At 41.7% G+C, this 20,140-nt stretch overlaps 1 protein-coding gene across 5 annotated transcripts in view; it reads right to left on the bottom strand.

Annotated features, from left to right (window-relative positions):
- GLE1 (nucleoporin GLE1-like protein) overlaps positions 1-20,140 on the bottom strand; it is a 98,025-nt gene that overhangs the window by 25,651 nt on the left and 52,234 nt on the right. For all 5 annotated transcript variants that reach the window (XM_088904529.1, XM_088904528.1, XM_088904530.1 and 2 more), the window contains one exon: positions 6,299-6,369. In XM_088904529.1, coding sequence (XP_088760655.1) covers positions 6,299-6,369 — 71 coding nt within the window. The remainder of the gene's footprint in view (positions 1-6,298; positions 6,370-20,140) is intronic.

Here is a 20,140-nt window from a genome sequence, read left to right as displayed (position 1 = left end):
CGAGACAAACCACTTTATGCAAATAATGTCAAAGCTTAGGTCTGTATCCAGTGATCACGGATAACCACTAGAAACTAAAAGGCAGCTGAAAATAGATAAAAGCATCCAGACATTCAATGAACCATCCAACTGACCAAAAGAAAGTCGTCTAAAATTTCAATTTATGAAATATCTGACCTCCATGATATGTGTTATTCACAACCAACTAATACTTATACAAGAGACGAGCTGCAATAATCACCATTTGCAATAACATCCAAAACCCACATCAGAAAGAGGCAAGAAACTAAATTGATTCAATAGCTCACAAAAGCATTCTGAAATTGATAGAGTCAAGGATAACTTGGAAAGGCCATATGCATTATGTAATACCATACCAAAGCATTCTAAATATATTTTTTATTACAAGTGGGATGGATCAAAGGTACAAAATTTTGCACATCTAGAACCAAAAAAGTCAGATGCATACACCAACTCTTTTCTGCAAGTGGTCCATGTTGGATTGAAGTCTTTGTATGTATGAGTATTCGGCTGATAAGAGTTCTTAGTAGCCTATACTTAAGTTTAAGTTGTCCTGTACTGGGCCTTTGTTAATGGGCCTAATCCTGTTTAATGTTTTAAGTTGTCTGGGTGTCCCATCACTAATCAGGGGCATTCTAGTAACTTCCTGTATCATTGTACTACATAATATAAATAATAGTACTGTCGACTGAGCTGTACAGTTCGACATTCCAGCATCTCTTCTTCTTCTTCTCTTTTCTGCTACTTCGGCTACAGTAATTTAGCTTTCATGGTATCAGAGCATTAGCTTCTTCCTGGTTTCAGCCGGCACACACTCTCTTCTCTTGCTGTCTTTTCATCTTCTCTCTTCCTTGTCTGGGTTGCTGCAGTGAAGACCTAGGGGTGTAAGAGAGTAAAGCAAGTCCGAACCTAGGGTTTCTCTTGGTTGTAGGACTCAAGGGAAGTAAGACCCAGAAGTAGATGTCCTACTAGGTTATTTCCAGCAAATAGTAGCTATTTGGCTACTAAGAGAGGTCTGTGTAGGACAGACCTAGTTGAGGACTGATTTCAGCAGTCCTAGCACTAGCCGAAAGGGGCTTAGCTACTTCTACAGTTGCAGCTTTGGTGCTCCAGCAAGACTCGCAGAGACTTAGCTTCTTCTACAGAGCCACTGTTCACTTGCTACTGTTGCAGCCTCGAACTGTTCACTCGCTACTGTACCCGAACTGTTGCAGCTTTTGGTTCAGCCCAAATGAAGTCTATCTAGTGTTCTACCAGCACTGTGAACACTTCTACCAGCATAGCAATGTGGCAAACAGCTCCAAGTTCAGGGTGGTTATCAGTCCGAAACCCCTCACCACTGCTGTGAGATTACCTAGGGAGCTGCCAGCTCCAGATTGTTCAGCACTGTGAACCCTAGTTGAGGACTGATGTCAGCAGTCCTAGTATTGGCCGCAAGGAAGGGCACTCTCTTTACAGTTGCAGTACTCAAAGTTCAAGTGGAGTCTGCATAGCACAATAGTTGAGAACCCTTAGCTTCAGGTCGGTTACCAGCCCAGAACTCCTTGCTTGCTGTTGTAACTGAACTGTTTTAGAACTGTGACAGTCTTGGCAAGTCTGAAACTGTGTCGAGTGCTGCCAGAACCTGCTGTGATCATTTCAGCTAATCAGATCTGCTCCAGAACTGGTTCAGAACCTTCAGAACTGCTTCGGCTAGTCTTAATCAGTGTCACCTACACAGTGGCTGCAGTCAAGATGTCTTCAATACCCAGAGATGTTTCTTCTAGAGATAACAGGCCTGCGGCAAGTGGGAATTTTGTCACCAGCAACAATGATGACAACTCACAAAATACACCAACAGTGTCTTCTTCTCCTATGGGACAGGTTGCTGATTCCTCTGGAACTGGTACATTGGGCTTCACTGCTAGTGAGGTTGAGGTCCTTAGAAGGGCATTAGCCCGTCTAAGAAATAATTCTTTTGCTTCTACATCTCTTGCTAGATCAGGTACAGCCTCTGCCTTCAGTGCCACTGGCTCTATTGACTCTACTTCCTGTGTTATTGATTCCGGTGCTACTGACCATATGACACATATGTCTTCCCTATTCTCTTCATATCATTTGTTGTCTGGTCAGGATAAGATGAGAGTTGCTGACGGGTCTTTCTCCACTATCTCTGGAAAGGGAATTGTTGACCTAAGCAAGGACCTCTCTCTTAAATCAGTTTTACATGTTCCCAGTCTTACCTCAAATCTTTTGTCTGTTTCAAAACTTACCAAAAATTTGAACTATAGTATAACCTTTTTTCCTACTCATAGTGTCTTCCAGGACAGAGTGACAAGGAGAACGATTGGGTGCGGTCATGAGTATGGAGGCCTCTACTACCTTGATGCAGACATCGGCTCAGCCCAACAAGCATCTGTTGCTAGTAATCCGGAAAGTGTGGAGTCAATAGCTAAGCTGCATCTTTGGCATGCTAGGCTAGGTCATGTGTCTTTCTCCTCATTAGAAATGTTGTTTCCTGAATTGTTTAAGGGCATTCCAAGTTAGACTCTAACCTGTGAAGTATGTCAAATGTCAAAACAATGTAGAATTGTGTATCCAATTTCCAGCAATGAAATTTGTGCTCCTTTTGATTTGGTTCATTCTGATGTTTGGGGCCCTTCACCCATTGTTTCCTTTGATGGCTTCCGGTACTTTATCAGTTTTATTGACCACTACTCTCGTTGTACATGGATCTACTTGTTAAAAGGATGGGATGAAGTACCACGGATAACCATGGCATTTTGCAAGATGATTGAAACACAGTTTAATAAGAAGATTAAGCAATTCAGGTCAGACAATGCTGCTGAATACTTTGAAAAATCCTTGAACATATTCATGGAAGATGCTGGCATACTACATCAGTCATCCTGTGCTTATACTCCTCAGCAGAATGGGGTTGCTGAGCGCAAGAATAGACATCTATTGGAGACAGCTCGAGCCTTACTATTCCAGCACAAAGTCCCCAAGCAATACTGGTCTCAAGCTGTACTTTCTGCATCATATCTGATAAACCGGATGTCATCTAAGGTGTTGGGTATGAAAACCCCTTTCTCTGTTTTGTGTCCCACTCTTCCAGACTTTCCCCTTCCTCCTCGGGTCTTTGGCTACATATGTTTCATACATGTGAAGGATCCAAAGAAGACCAAGCTGGATCCTAAGGCTACAAAGGGAATATTCTTGGGGTACTCTTCTACACAAAAGGGTTACAAGTGTTATGACCCTGTCTCCAAGAGAAAGTATGTCACCAGAGATGTGGTATTCTTTGAGTCTCAACCCTATTTTCAGTCTTCTCAGAATCCTCTTCAGGGGGAGACTAGTGGAATGGAAGAGGATTCTCATTCTCCCTCCTTTTTTGTTCCCCTATCTGCCTCGGGTCTTCCATCCTCTCCTCCTACTCCTTGTTGTGACATTTCGGGTCAACCCAGTGAGGCTCCCACTGTGCCGGTTACCTCTCCTGATGCTGCAGATGCTCCTAAAGGCTCCAGTAGACAACAAAAAGAGATACTTACATACAACAGAAGAAAAATGGGCCCTCAACCTCATGACAGCAACCGGTTGGACTCGGATCACTCTGTCTCTACAATCCAAGGTAATTCCAACTCTCATACTTCTGATTTGGATCTTCCTATTGCTCTCCGTAAGCCTATCCGCTCTTGCACCACCCGACACCCCATTGCTGATTTTGTTTCTTACTCACATTTATCTCCTGCCTATCACTCCTTTGTGTCTGCTCTTTCCTCTATGCGTGTTCCTTCTAGGTACTCAGAGGTTGTGTCTGATCCAAGGTGGAAAGAAGCTATGAATGAAGAGATGAAAGCCCTAATGAAAGCAAGAACTTGGGAATTAGTGGATCTGCCAGCGGGGAATACCACTGTTGGGTGCAAGTGGGTGTTTACTGTAAAGCACAGGGAGGACGGGTCCATTGAAAGGTACAAGGCCAGACTTGTGGCAAAGGGGTTTACTCAGAAATAAGGGATTGACTACAAAGAAACCTTTGCCCCAGTAGCAAAGCTCAACACAATTCGGGTTCTATTGTCACTAGCAGCAAATTTTTCATGGGAACTTCATTAGTTGGATGTGAAGAATGTCTTCTTAAATGGTGACCTTCATGAAGAGGTATTTATGGAACCTCCACCAGGCTATGACTTTAGTAGAAAGGTGTGCAAACTGAGGAAAGCATTATATGGGTTGAAACAATCTCCCCGTGCATGGTTTGAGAGGCTTTGTGGGGCCATGAAGAAAGAGGGGTACACTCAGAGTGGTGCAGACCATACCTTGTTCATAAGGAGACAGGATAGCAAACTTACTGCACTCATTGTTTATGTGGATGATATGGTAATTACCGGGAATGACTTGGAAGAGATAAAAAGACTGAAGGAGTTTCTAGCTTCTGAATTTGAGATCAAAGACTTGGGTCACTTGAGATATTTTCTTGGGATTGAAGTTGCCAGGTCAAGAGAGGGAATCTACATATGTCAGCGGAAGTATGTTCTTGACCTCCTAGAGGAAACAGGCATGATGGGGTGCAGGCCAGCAGATACTCCAATGGAACAGAATCATGGCCTACAGGAATCAGTAGGGGAGGACTACTGTGATAGAGAGAGATACCAAAAATTGGTAGGGAAGCTGATATACTTATCCCTCACTCGGCCAGATATTGCTTATGTTGTGCATGTTGTCAGTCAATTTATGCACTCTCCAAAGATCCCTCATATGAAAGCAGTTGAAAGGATTCTCAGGTACTTGAAGACTTGCCCAGGGAAGGGAATTCTCTTCAAGAAAAACAATAGAATTGAAATTGAAGCCTACACTGATGCAGATTGGGCTGGGTCTGTTGGAGACAGAAAGTCAACCTCGGGTTACTGTACATTTGTGGGAGGAAACCTGGTCACATGGCGCAGTAAGAAGCAGAATGTAGTGGCTAGATCAAGTGCAGAAGCAGAGTATCGAGCTATGGCCCACGGGGCTGCTGAACTCTTATGGCTCATAACTCTTCTTAATGAACTTGGCATTAAGGCTGAAGGTCCTCTCAGGCTGTATTGAGACAATAAAGCTGCCATCAACATTGCCAACAATCCCGTGCAGCATGACAGGACAAAACATATTGAGATTGACCGGCACTTTGTTAGAGAAAGAATTGTCTCGGGTGAACTCTGTGTGCCTTATACTCCATCTGAGATGCAAATTGCAGATGTACTAACTAAAGGGCTGGTAGCAGCAAAGTTTAGGGACATGCTTGGCAAGCTAAACATGATTGATATCCATGCTTAGCTTGAGGGGGAGTGTTGGACTGAAGTCTTTGTATGTATGAGTATTCGGCTGATAAGAGTTCTTATTAGCCTATACTTAAGTTTAAGTTGTCCTGTACTGGGCCTTTGTTAATGGGGCTAATCCTGTTTAATGTTTTAAGTTGTCTGGGTGTCCCATCACTAATCAGGGGCATTCTAGTAACTTCCTGTATCATTGTCCTACATCATAATATAAATAATAGTACTGTCGATTGAGCTGTACAGTTCGACTTTCCAACATCTCTTCTTCTTCTTCTCTTTTCTGCTACTTCGGCTACAGTAATTTAGCTTTCAGTCCAAATGGCAGTGCATGCAAAAGTTTCAAATTAGAGTTACATTGGGGGCATACCTCCTAGGTGATCAGTAGTCTATGAAGATATTTGGAGGGTTTACTTGCTCTACTTGATATTTTTCTTTTGGAATCTGTAGCTCTGTGCTCCCATTTTGGAGGTCAACTTACCTCTTTAATTACTATTCAATATTCATTCATCGTTATCTACTTTTGTATTTTAATTTTGATCTTGTTATTGATAGAACGAAAAACAATGTATGCAGTAACTGCATTATTCATTCCTCAACACATCACAGTTGCAAAATGTGAGTCATTGCAGAAGGATGATTTGAACAAATTGGCCATGGCAGTAGTTTTCAATTAAAAAAATAAAGAAAGAAAGAAACATAATCATCATATCTAGCAGTGAAAATGGGTAAGATTTATAACCATGGGCCCTACATAGAGCATTAGTTACCTTAAAAACAGAAACTTGCATGAGGAATGTCCTATCCTTGTGGATAGACATGCAAGCTGTCTACATTTCTATCAAATTCCTTTTTTCTTAACGTCTGAAAGTTGAATATATATTGATCACATGGATTCCATCTAGGGTGGCAACTAATCAAAAAAGAATAAGTAATACAAACTAGATGACAAAGTTAGCAAGTCAGAATCCACTGGATAGTCACTTCACCTAACAACATCTTTTTCCCCAGTTATTTGCTTTATGTGCCTAACAATCTGCCGCTCATAGCTACGAAAATCCTGCCCAAAAATAGTAAGTTATGTTCAAAGAACCCAAGCAACTAATTTGAATTCACAGGAAAGACAAAAATGCATAAGTCGTAAACAGAAGCTTTGGCAAATGCACAAAATAAATATCAGACTCAATGTTATGAAAATTGTAACAATATCATAAAACATAGAGAATGTTGAGTCAAAATGTATTGTAGATCACAAGATTACAATCATCAATTCCTTTCATGCAGAGTATCTAAAGTTTTGGGGATTTTTCAATTTTATCATTAGAGCGGGTTTGAGGATCCAATTTCTACGATCTTGAATAATGATGCCTTTACAATCAAAGTGTGCAATTTTATGGAGAACATCACCTTTTCCAATTAGGAGGCATCTAGAAGGAAAGGAACAGTAAAATCTTTAAGGAGTAATCTTCTTCTTAACATAAGAAATGTAAGGACATTCATTCATCTATAATAGGCTAGGCTTTGGCTGGCAAGGACTTCAAGGTTAGTAGGTCGATATCTAGTTCACCAATCCCAAGTCCCTGGATAACAGGGATGAACATTGGGTAATGGCTTTTGTCGTTCAGAAAAGAAAAAGAAAACTCTCTTTTATAGACATTCATTTAATCAAGAATATTCCTGTTTCAGTTCCTCACATTACCAGGAAATAGCCCAACACATAATGCAGTATAGGGATGAAATTGGGAGGGGCACTGAACATGCAGCTAGTCTAAGAGGTCCAGGGAGCTAAGCTTTCTGATTGACAACATGTCCAAATTAATTCACATAGGTAAGGGGTGTGTGGAAATACTGATCTATAAAACCACCTAGAAAACCAATTCCCTAAAAACTGCGGACACTTTATTTTATTTTATTTTTTGATAACTGGTCTGAATAGTATTTGTTGTCAGGTGTGGTTTTTATATGTTTCTGGCGCTGGGGTTTTCTGTACTTTTCCTTCTTTCAAGGGACCACTCTGTAATTATTTTTCTTTTCTTGATTATTCCATGACTACATGGTGTCAGAACAATAATCTGTCATAGAATAATCAAGTTCCTCTTATCTCTGCGCATCATCTTCACTCATCAGTTCGAATCAATGAAGTGGACACAGACAGCCCCTTTGATCTGTCAGCACATCCAAGTATTTCCTTCTTCTTTCTTGGTCCTAGGACAAAGTCATTTCTCTGTTTCTGGGTTGATGATCCTCTTGTAGCTGAAGCATGTAAGAGGATTACAGAAGGTATGTAAGGAGCTTTTCTTGCTCTGTTTTTTGGTCTGGACTGTGTTTGAAGATTGGTTGGTGGCTGGTATGCCCAAGAAAGGCACTGGGTGTTGACCGGAAGGTGATTTTTGTTAGAAGGAAGCTTTTCAAGTGACCAACTTCATGTTTCTTGTTGGCCAAGTGAAAACCGAAGTGCTGTTTGGCTACCACCCAGGCTGTATGTGCAGTAATGGTTCTCGGGGACAGTGTGTATCTGGTATGAGTGTAGCAGTCTCTCAAGTAAGTGCTGTTTTTGGTTTTCACATTCTTCTTTTTGTTCTTTTTCCTGCTGTTATCTTGGACTATTGTAGTCATGAGACTGTGTCTCGAGAAAACCAGAAAAAGGCTTTCTGTTTTTTTTCTATTGGGTTTGGACTCGCCATCTGTTGTGTTTCAGCCATGTCCAAAGAGAGTTCCATTACTTCAAACTCTCCTGGAGGACTGGTAAGCTCTGGCAGTGGGATGGATGGTGTTGGCTTTCCTGTATCTATTATTCTTCTTGATGACTTGAATTATTTGGAATGGTCCAGGAGTATGAAGGGGACGCGTAGGGGAAGCTAGGGTACCACACTGGAAAGACTAAGAAGCCTACAAGTGAAGGGGATGCGTATGAGAAGTGGGAGCAAGAAAACTATCTTATCATGTTTTGGCTTGCTTCTTCTATCCAGCCAGCACTTCAGAACAACGTCACTTTGCTCGGATCTACCAACTCCAAGTGTTGTCAGCCACATTGAAACAATGAGAGAAATTCCTTGCTGCCTATTATTCTGCCCTTCAATGTGGAAGCAGCTGGATCACTATAAATCTATAGATTGGAAGAATGAAGAAGATGGTTTTGCATACACAAAATTGCTCTCTCAAAAATGGGTGTTTCCCTTCTTATCTGGTCAGAATTTTGTTTATGAGTCAATAAGGTTCAGATTTTGGGTTGTAAGGAACTTCCAAGCCTGGAGGAAGTGTTCGCTTAAGAGGAAACTAGGAGGACCGCTATGATTTCTCCTAAGCAGGAGCAGGTGGCTTTACTATCTAAGAGTGACAGCTAGAAAGATGAGATTCAAAATGTAGAGAACATTGATGTGGGCCCCACAGCTGTGGTCCCACTCTGTCCGTAGGGTAGAATGTATTTAGTCACAGCTGTGGTTATTTTGCTATTCTGTTATTTCTAGTTTCAGTTTTATATTGTTTGTTATTTGTTAGCAGTTATGATGTAAACACCAAGGGCAGATATGTCCTTTCATGTAACTAGCATAACCTATATATATTAGCTTAAAGTGGCGGCGGCAGAATATTGACATTTTGTTCTTCTCCTCAAAATCTGTGTTCTACTGCTCTTTCACCACTCTTTCTTCTACTTCTTCTTCACTTTCTCCTCTCATCGAACCTGAAATCTCTTAGTGGTCAAGACTGAATAGCAGTCTTGAAAACCTAAATGGTATCAGAGTCAAGTTAGGGTTTTTCATGTGAGTCTAATACCAGCCGACCACATGAGAATTCCCTAGGACTGAAAGCTGAAAAGGAGGAGTTCGCAGACTGATTCTTGGAGATCGCCAGAGGTGCTAGCAGCTGTTGGAAACTTGCTAGGGTTGCAGAGTGTTGGTGGTCAGGAAGGATCAGAGAAGACTAGGGTTCAGGTAACCCTAGAAAGCAGCGAACTAATTTTTCCTTGTAAGTTGTTTACTTTTTAAGAGAAGTTCTATCAGAAAAGATAGGTTGGACCTATCTGGAGGGGAAGGCCGAACCATTCTAGTTCTTTCTCTCTTCGATTCACTAGGGTTTTACAGCAAACCCTGGCCGAACTGTGTTTCTCTCTACTCTAGGGTTTGAAAGTGATCTGCGGCAAGCCCTAGTGTTTGACTAAACCCTGTGATCTACCTAGAGCTACTCATAAGTTTATTGGTAGGTCCGATCAGATTCTAGGGTTTCTTATTAACCCTACTGCAAGCTCATCTATACAGTTTGGACTGTGCGACTGAATTGCTTCCTTTCAGGACTGATTAAAACCCTACTACAAGCTCATCTATATAGTTTGGATTGTGCGACTGAATTGCTTCCTTTCAGGACTGATTAAAACCCTAACTTTCCCTAGCGTATCAGTTTTTTTTAAAGCTGTTCTCAGAGTTCTAAGGGAGTTAGAGATCTACGGACAACTACTGCTGTGTTGGCTAGTTGGTTTCAGATCAGAATTATTTTGGTTTTGTGCACATACACTGAGAATACAGATCAGGCCAATACTGTTTTGATTGTGATTGGTGATTCAAGTGCTATTTTGAGACTTGACAGAAATGGAGTCTAAAATTCAGGCAGGAGGCAGTCTTGGGAACATCAGTTATGGTGGTATTTCTGAGATGGGTGGTCAGATTACGACCGTAAAGTTTGATGGATCAAACTATTTGGAATGGGCCCAATCAGCCATGATGGCTATTGGTGGAAGAGGTAAATTAGGGTACCTCCTGGGAGATATGAAAGAACCTTCCAAGGGAGACCCGACATATACCAAGTGGAAGCAAGAAAACTACTTGGTTATGACATGGCTGTGTAATTCTATGCAGCCTCATATTAGCCGGAATTATTTGTGGGCAAAGACAGCTAAGGAGATATGGGATGTTATGAAAGAAACTTACTCCCAACCCCTTAATGTTGCCAGAGCATATGAATTGAAAAGTGAAGTGAACACCCTTAAACAAGGAGAGAAACTGGTGTCGGTCTACTTCTCTACCTTGAAGTCCCTGTGGCACGAGATTGATCACTTAGAGACTCTTGAGTGGGAGAGTGCCAAAGATGCTCAGACCCATAGAAAGCACATCGAGACAAACAGAGTGTTTGAGTTCCTGGCGGGACTGAACTCAGAATATGATATTGTGAGGCAGCAGATTTTGACTAGAGACAGTGTGACTCTCTCTCAGGCTTACTCATTTGTACACAGTGAAGAGACCAGAAGGAAGGTTATGATGCAACCCACATCAACCTTTGTAGCGGCTACACCAAAATCAGGGGGTGATTCAGAGAAGGACAGGAGGAAGGAAGACAAGAAGGATGTAGTATGTGAACATTGTAAGAAACCCAAACATACAAAAGAGACGTGTTGGAAACTGCATCCCCACTTGCTTCCTACGAAGTTAAGAAACAAGAAGGGCACTGCTCATGTAGCCATGAACACTGATTCAGCATCCTCATCTGGCACAAAAGGAACATCTTTGGAGACCTTAGCTGCAGTTTGGGCTGCCCTAATACAGCTAGAAAAGGAGGTTGGAAATTCAGCTCAGCCACCGCAGCCTCCATTAGCCCCTGTCACATCTGCCTTCGCCCATTCAGGTACTCGACCTTCAGCTTATCATGCCTCAGCTCCAGGAACTACTGAACCTTGTTGGGTAATAGACTCAGGTGCATCTGATCACATGACTATCTTGCCTTCATTGTTTACTACTTACCATTTGTCTTCTGGTAGGGATAAGGTATCTATTGTTGATGGCTCCCTGGTTCCTATCATCTGTTTTGCATGTTCCTAAGCTTGATACTAACCTTCTTTTAGTCAGTAGTATTACCAAGCATATGAACTGCTCAGTAACCTTCTTCCCTGACCGATTTGTTTTTCAAGACTTGGAGACGCAGAAGGTGATTGGGACTGGCCGTGAGACGAAAGGGATCTATCTGCTCGGGGAGCGGTTCCGTCAGGGAGAGTCAGTAGAGAAGTTGTCTTTTGTTTCTCAGAGTGTGAGTCCGGTTATGCTTTGGCATAACCGATTAGGTCATTTGTCTTTTCGATCTTTACAGAGTCTGTTTCCTACTTTATTTGAGTCTATTGAGTTGTCTCAGCTATAGTGTGAAAGTTGTGAGTTTGCTAAGCATTGTAGAAAGCCTTATTTATTGAGTAATAAAAGGAGTGATAATTCTTTTGATATTGTGCATACTGACGTTTGGGGGCCTTATCATATCCCTTCCATGGGTGGGTACAGATACTTTTTGTTATTTGTTGATTACCATACCCGTTTTTCTTGGGTTTATCTCATGCGTTCACGAGATGAGGTACCTTCCCTGACCCAAAATTTTCACCAAATGATCCTAACCCAATTTGATGCCAAGATCAAAGTTCTCAGATCTGATAACGCAAAGGAATACTTTGCTAAATCATTGACATCTTATCTTCATCATGGGGTTATCCACCAGAGCTCTTGCCCTCATACACCTCAGCAGAATGGAGTTGTCGAGAGGAAGAATAGGCACATTTTGGAAGTGGCTAGAAGCCTCATGTTTACTTCCAATGTCCCTATTCGCTTCTGGGGGGATGCTATCCTCATGGCAGTATACCTTATTAATCGAGTCCCTTCCAGGGTCCTTGATATGCGATCTCCTTTTTCGCTTCTACACCCACGTGAGGACTTGTTTCCTATTCCCCTTAAGACATTCGGTTGTACTTGTTTTGTTCAGCTTCTCGGACCCCATCCCTCCAAGTTCGAACCCAAAGCCTCCAAATGCATCTTCCTTGGTTATGCACAAACTCAAAAGGGTTATTGCTGTTATGATCCTGTCTCCGGGAGGAAGTTTGTCTCCATGGATGTCACTTTCTTTGAGGGGACACCCTATTATCCTCGGGTTGCCCCTCAGGGGGAGAATAGTGAGAGTGGGGGTTTGAGTTCTTGTCTTCAGAGGGAAAGCACTGAGAGTGGGGCAGTTCCTTTACCTATTCCATTGGGTGATGAGAGCTACAATGGTGAGGGTGGTCAGAGAGATCAGGAGTTGAGGGAAAGCTGCAATGGTGAGGGTGGTCAGAGGGATCAGGAGTTGAGGGTTTATCACAGGCGGTGCAGGCAGGTTGATCCTGATCATCAGCAGTCCAGACCAGCTCCAATCTCATCTGCAGCTCCAGGTCCAGATACTTCAGTCCCAGAGCCCACAGAGACTTCCCCTACAGATGATCTTGACCTTCCAAATGCAGTCTGTAAAGGGAAACGACATTGTACCACATCCACAGCCCACTGTATTTCCCATTTCTTATCCTATGATCGCCTATCTCCTACCTACAGGTCCTACCTTAGCTCCATTTCCAATGTCCCTATTCCAAGAGCAGTGCAAGAAGCCCTATCCGTCCCTGAATGGAAAGATGCAATGCAAGTTGAGATGGATGCCCTGTTGAAAAACAACACCTGGGAGGTAGTTGATTTGCCAAAAGGAAATAAACCAGTTGGATGCAGATGGGTATTTATGGTGAAGCATAATGCAGATGGATCTATTGAGAGGTATAAAGCTCGGTTAGTTGCAAGAGGGTTTACACAGACTTATGGCATAAATTACTTGGAGACATTTGCACCGGTAGCCAAGATGACTACTATTCGAGTTCTATTGTCCCTTGCAGCAAGTCACACTTGGCCTTTATACCAAATGGACGTGAAAAATGCCTTTCTGAATGGAGATCTGCAGGAAGAAGTTTACATGTGTTTGCCTCCTGGATTCTATGATGCAGAAATAGGTAAGAAGGTCTGCCGGCTCAACAAGGCTTTGTATGGTTTGAAACAGTCACCTAGGGCTTGGTTCGATAGATTCAGACTAGCACTTGTGAAGTTTGGATATGTACAGGCCCATTCAGATCATACCCTATTCATCAAGAGGGTGGAGTCCTCTTTGACACTACTGGCCGTATATGTTGATGATATTGTGGTCATAGGGAATGATAGCCATGAGATTGAGTCTCTTAAACAGCTTCTTCACCAAGAATTTGAAGTGAAGGACCTTGGTGTACTCCGGTATTTTTTTGGTATTGAGGTTGCTAGATCCAAACAGGGGATCTTTATATCTCAGAGGAAATATGTCCTAGACCTATTGGCAGAAACTGGAAAGTTAGGTGTCAAGCCTGCAGATACACCAATTAAACAAAAGCACAGGATTAGTGTCGAGAGTGGGGAGCTTCTTGAAGACAAAGTTATGTTCCAGCAACTGGTAGGAAAGCTCCTATATCTCTGCCTCACTCGGCCAGATATTACTTATGCTGTTAGTGTTGTCAGCCAGTACATGCATTCTCCTAAAACCACACATCTTCTTGCGGCAGAAAGAATCTTAGCCTACTTGAAGAGATGCCCAGGTAAGGGTATACTTTTCAAGAACAACAATCACATGAAGGTGGAGGTCTATACTGATGCAGATTGGGCTGGGAGTGTTGATGACAGAAGGTCTACCTCAGGATATTGTGCCCTTGTGGGAGGAAACCTTGTCTCCTGGAGAAGTAAGAAACAAAGTGTTGTCTCCCGGTCAAGTGCTGAAGCAAAATACAGGTCCATGGCCAATGGAGTGGCTGAAATCCTATGGCTAAGATCTCTACTTGAGGAGTTGGGTATTAAGTATGAGAAGCCCCTGATGCTGTATTGTGATAATCAAACCGCCACTAATATAGCACATAATCCAGTACAACATGACAAAACCAAACACATTGAAGTTGACCGCCATTTGTGCGAGAGAGGGTCTCATCTCAAGAAGTATGCCTCCCTTACATCACATCCAGTATGCAACTAGCAGACATCCTCACTAAAGCCGTATCAAGAAAGAAGCTAGAGGCAGATCTATCCAAGTTGGGAATGATGAACATATACTCCCAACTTGAGGGGGAGTGTAGAGAACATTGATGTGGGCCCCACAGCTGTGGTCCCACTCTGTCCGTAGGGTAGAATGTATTTAGTCACAACTGTGGTTATTTTGCTATTCTATTATTTCTAGTTTCAGTTTTATATTGTTTGTTATTTGTTAGCAGTTATGATGTAAACACCAAGGGCAGATATGTCCTTTCATGTAACTAGCATAACCTATATATATTAACTTAAAGTGGCGGCGGCAGAATATTGACATTCTGTTCTTCTCCTCAAAATCTGTGTTCTACTGCTCTTTCACCACTCTTTCTTCTACTTCTTCACTTTCTCCTCTCATCGAACCTGAAATCTCTTAGTGGTCAAGACTGAATAGCAGTCTTGAAAACCTACACAAAAGAAGGGAGGATGTGACAAAGACAAGTTTTGGTATTCTCATTTTTTTTTTTTTTGAAATAGGTAAAATATAATATCAATAAAACAAAAAAGCATGTACAACAAGGAGTTTTACATAGCGATTTACTAAAAGAAACTACCCATGCAGATCCATAACCCCAAACCCTGATTTACAATAAGATTCTCAAAACCAAAAAAGGAACTAATATTTTTGTCCGTAAACACATTGTTTACTGCTAGCCAAGAGAACATTTTCCCCAAAATTTTCTGAAAAACTGTATTTGTGGAGCTGTGCTGATTCTTGAAAATCCTTGCATTCCTCCCATGCTACACCAAAAAACTGCAACAGGAGCAAAGTTCCATGCCAACTTTCCCTCCTTTGAGAGGCCTTTGACTCTCCAACTCTTCACAAAATCCACTAACAATTCAAGGCAACAACTTTGCACTTCAAACAAGTTCCTTACCTTATTCCAAGTCTCAAGTAGTTGAGTCCAGTAGCATACCTTCCATCTCCACACTACCTTAGTTAAAATCCTGTTCAAGCAGGCAGTACAAACAAAAAAAGCTACCTTTGTGCGCACACTCTTACACCACACAATGTTAACTAAGATTGGATCATCCTCTGACCTAGAAATGTAGTTGTGAAAAGATCTAACGGAGAAAACCCTCAAATTCTTCTGTCCTCTCTCCCTGCACCCATATGCAGAAACTCCACCAGAGAATCCACTTCCCAATCATTCAAATTTCGCCTAAAGAGAGGTGCCTAAAAGATGCTTCCATTCTGCACCTGCAAATAATCTGAGACTAGAGCCATCAAGGGTCTATTATCACACCATATGGCCTTCCAGAAAGATACTCGCAGCCCATTCCCTACCCTAAAGTGTATTCCAGTTGAGTAGAGACCATGAGCTTCCCCAATACCTTTCCATATAGAGCATCCATAGGATTGGTTCGGATCCCCTAGGACCCAACCAGAATTTCTACATCCATGCTTAGCTGCTATTACCCACCTCCACAGACCACCTTGATTCTCTCCAAATCTCCAGATCCACGTTCCCAGTAAAGCAGTATTGATGTCCTTCACTCTCCTCACACGCAAACCGCCTTGAAGCTTTGGCTTGCAAATTTTAGACCAACTGACCAGCATGTATTTTTTCTTCTCATCTCTCCAACCTCTCCATTGAAAATCCTGCATCTTCCTCTCTATAGACTTAGTCATTCCAGCCGGGATTGGGTAAAAAGAGAGTAAATACATAGGAAGAGCGAAGACAGCATGCTTTTTAGCAAAATTATTTTACCTCCATAAGATAAGTATTTTGCTTTCCAAGAGGCCAATCTCTTGTCTAACCTCTCCATAATAGGCTCACATATCGATTTGGAGTTGCACATAGCACCTAAAGGCATCCCCAGATTCTTCAAAGGCAGTTTACCCGTTCTACACCCCCATTCCTCCGCCCACCTCTCTAGCTCTTGCACTTTCCCCATAGCAACCAACACACTTATGTGCAAGTTTACAAGTAAGCATGACTCAACCTCAAACCACCACAGCACTGCCATAATATAACCAAGTCAATCAAGTGAAGCATCACAAAAAATAAGTGTATTATCCGCAAACTGCAACAAAGCCACCTCCACCCTTTCATCTCCCACGGCAAAACCCTCTACAAAACCCCCTGAAGTAGCCCTTTTCTCCATTCTACTAAGAGCTTCAGTTACACAAATAAATAGAAAGGGATAGAGTGGGTCCCCTTGCCTTAAGCCCCTAGAGCTCCTAAAATTCATTCTTCTTAGGATGAAGTCTAAGAACTGTCAGTTGACATGAACATAGGCCTTCTCAAAATCGACTTTACAAAGCAAACCAGCCCTCCGACTTCTCTATCTGGCATCGATCATCTCATTATCTACCAGCACCCCATCCACCATAAGCCTTCCCTCCACAAAAGCCCCTTGAGTTTCTGAGATTTGGGTCCTCATCACTAGTTTAACCCTCTTGGAAAGAACCTTGGCAATTATTTTATAGATACTACCAACCAAGTTAATCGGCCTAAAGTCTCTCAGTTCCTCTGCACCTTTTTTATTTGGAACTAGTGTAATAAAGGTTGAATTTAAGCTCCTTTCCAGGGCTGCAGAATCATGAAACTCCTTCAGCACCCTCATAACATCACTCTTTAGGAACCCCCAATAGTGTTTAAAAAATGCCATGGTGAACCTCTGTTATTGCCTCCCAAACTTCCCCTTCATTGAACTCCTCCAAATCAATGACTTGATCCTCTGCTAAATCATCAAACTCAAGGCCATCAAGTTTTGGTCTGTCAGCCCACTCTTCCTTGTAAAGCCTTTCATAAAAACCCACAATGTGGCTTTTGATTCTATTCTCCTCCTCCCCCATGTCACCATTCACAACCAGTCTTTTTGAAAGATTTTCCTTCCTCCTAGCACAATCTAATTTTGTAAAAAAAACTCGGTGTTATTATCACCATGTTTTAGCCAGAAGCATTTAGACTGCTGCCTCCATTTGATCTCCTCTTGATAGGCTGTTTTTTTCAAACTCCAATTTGGCCCCTTGTCTATTCCTTTTTCCCTCCTGTGTTAAACAAAAACAGTTTACCAATTCGGTTTACTTATTGACTAAAACAAAACCAACCGACCCTGAAGCAAAACTGACCCAAAGATGAAGGGTTGGTTTGGATCGGTTTATCGGTTTAGTCGGTTTATATAATAATTAAAATAGTTAGTATTAAATAGTCCAATGTCAACACCCCTAGTCGGTTCAGCTCCAAGACTCCAATAGGCAACATGCAACAGTCGAAGACTCCAACTCCAAGTATCCAACAGTCACTTAAATAGTATTTATTTAACCTCTCTTTTCTTCTCTTTCCAAAACTGAAGAGTGAAGACCACAACAGTCCAACGTGTCTATCCATTCCAAGACTCCTTGACAACAATGCTTACTAAACCCAAAAAGGTAATAAATAACTTTACTTAAATTTGAAGTTAACTATGATAGGGAGTACGAAGGACTAAGGAGTACTGAATAGGGATTAATTAGTAATTACTAAACATACAGGATCAGGTTCGGTTTCGGTTTTCATGTATGAAAAACGAAACCAAATCGAGTTATCAGATTATTTTGTCACACAAACCAAAACCGACCAGTGGTTTTGAAAAACCGCCCAACTTGGGTTGAGTCGGGCCGGTTTGGTTAGTTTGGACGGTTTGACATTTAATGTGAACACCCCTACCTCATATGCAACAAGCAAATTTAGGTAACCAAGCCAATGCCTTCCAAGTTTCTTTAGTTCCTTCTCAATTTTCGTGGATAATTAATTCAAGTGCCATAACCATTTGACTAGTAAGTCTTCCCTTGTCTCTTCTTATCGTATTTTGTTTGGAAGATGCCTATTTATCTCCTATCTATTAGTTGAATTACTAAGTCTTTAAACTATTTTGTGACCATATTTTCCTGACACTTATGCGTTCCAGAATTTGACATCGGGGAGAATGATTGGTAGGGGTCGCATGATAGAAGGACTCTACATTTCGGATCCAATGGCTTCTAATTCTTCTCAGTGCAATAGTTTATTGAGTCAGACTAGTTTGCATGAGAATCAATGTAATAAAGACCAGATTTACCTCTTGCATTGTCGTTTGGGTCATTTATCCTTTGCATCTTTGAAGTCATTATTTCAAAACTTGTTCAAGTCCGTGTCCTTTGCATCATTGGAATGCTCTACTTGTCAATTAAGCAAACATTGTACAAGCCCATACCCTCCTATTAATAAAAGAGTTGATTTTCCTTTCAATATTGTGCATTCTAATGTATGGGGCCCTTGCTCAATTATGGCTGAAGGTGGATATCGATATTGTATTAGTTTTACTGATGATTACTCACGTTGCACAAGGATATATCTGTTACAATCTCGTGACGAAGTTCCTGAAATTGTAAAGAATTTTCATTGTATAGTGTATACCCAGTTCTAGGTCGATACTCAAATTATTCACTCAAATAATGCCAAAGGGTACTTTACTAAAGATCTCAATGCCTATCTTCAAGATAATGGTATATTACACTAGGGCTCTTGCCCTAAAACTCCACAACAAAATGTTGTTGTTGAGAGAAACAGTCGACATTTAATGGAAGTGGCTCGTAGTTTGCTTCTCCAGATGAATGTTCTAAAACGATTTTGGGGTGATGCAGTTCTCACGGCAACCAACTTGATTAATTGCATGCCCTCAAGGTTGTTGCACTCTCGGGCCCCGCATCAATTGCTTTTCCCTTCATCCCCTTTGTTTTCTATTCTTCTCCAGGTGTTTGGTTATTAACGTTTTGTCCAAAACCTTTCTCCCGTGTCCGGTAAGTTGGACTCCTTGTGCCATTCCTTGTGTGTTTCTTGGTTATCCTTCCACCAACAAGGGATATAAGCAAGGTTTTCAAAACCGGACTGAACAAGGAACCGGTTCCCAGGTCAAATGGTCTGACCAAAAACAATTATCTGAGCCAACGTTCGATGGTTCAACCACTCGAGTCAGTGGGTCGCTGACCAAATCAACGGTTTTTGGACAAAAGCGGTTTTAGGGTGAAATGAAACCGGTTACCTGACCGGATCCCCATTTTTCGGTCTAACCGTTCAGCCTAGTCCGGTTTTGAAAACCATGGATATAAGTGTTTTGACCCCATGTCTCACAAAGATTACATCTCCATGGATGTTCCATTTTTTGAGTCACATCCTTTCTTTAGTGCCTCACCTAAGGTGGAGAGTAGTGGTGAGGTGAAACATATTCTTTCCTTTCCTTCTCCTGTCATTACTTCTCAGCCCCGATCTCAACTGTCTTGACAGCAGTACTCTCTGCCTCCACCTTAGCCACATTTGCCTCTTTGTCGTACTTTTTCCCGTTATACTTGTCAACAATAAAGGTCTGTTGTCAAAACAACCATTGAATATAGGCGTGGCTCCAGCTAAACTGCAGCAATTGTTGTTAGAATCTCATGAGGCAAATCCCCGCGATAGTCATCTTTCAGGTACCTCTAAACTGTCTTCCTGTGATTCAACTTCCCATTACTCTTTTTAAGGGTGTGTGGATGTGTACCAAGCACTCTATTGCCCGTTTTTTCTTCCATTATTCATTTGTCTCCTAATTATCATGTCTTTACTTCTACTATTTGTAGCGTGTCTATCCCAAAATGTGTGGCAAAGGCTTTGGAATTATTTAAATGGAAAAATGTTGTGTGCAAGGAAATTTTGCCCTTCATAAAAATCACATGTGGGACCTAGTTGATCTTCAAAATGAAAGAAGTCTATAGGTTATAAGTGGGTGTTTATAGTAAAACGTCATGCTAATGGGTCTATTGAGAGGTATAAGGCAAGACTAGTTGCAAAGGGGTTCTCTCAAACACATGGTGTGGATTATAATGAAACTTTTGCTCCTATCGCGAAGATGAACTATATCCAGGTACTCATATTTCTTGCTCTTAATTTTTCCAGGCATCTTCATCAATTGGATGCAAAATAGGTATTTTTGAATGGTGACCTCAATGAGGAGGTATATATGGTTCAAACTCCCAAG

This window comes from Nelumbo nucifera, chromosome 4 (assembly GCF_055504915.1).
Source record: "Nelumbo nucifera cultivar China Antique chromosome 4, China Antique-T2T, whole genome shotgun sequence".
Lineage (NCBI taxonomy): Eukaryota > Viridiplantae > Streptophyta > Magnoliopsida > Proteales > Nelumbonaceae > Nelumbo > Nelumbo nucifera.
Note: the sequence above shows the minus strand (reverse complement) of the source record. Positions and strands in the feature narration are given on the sequence as shown.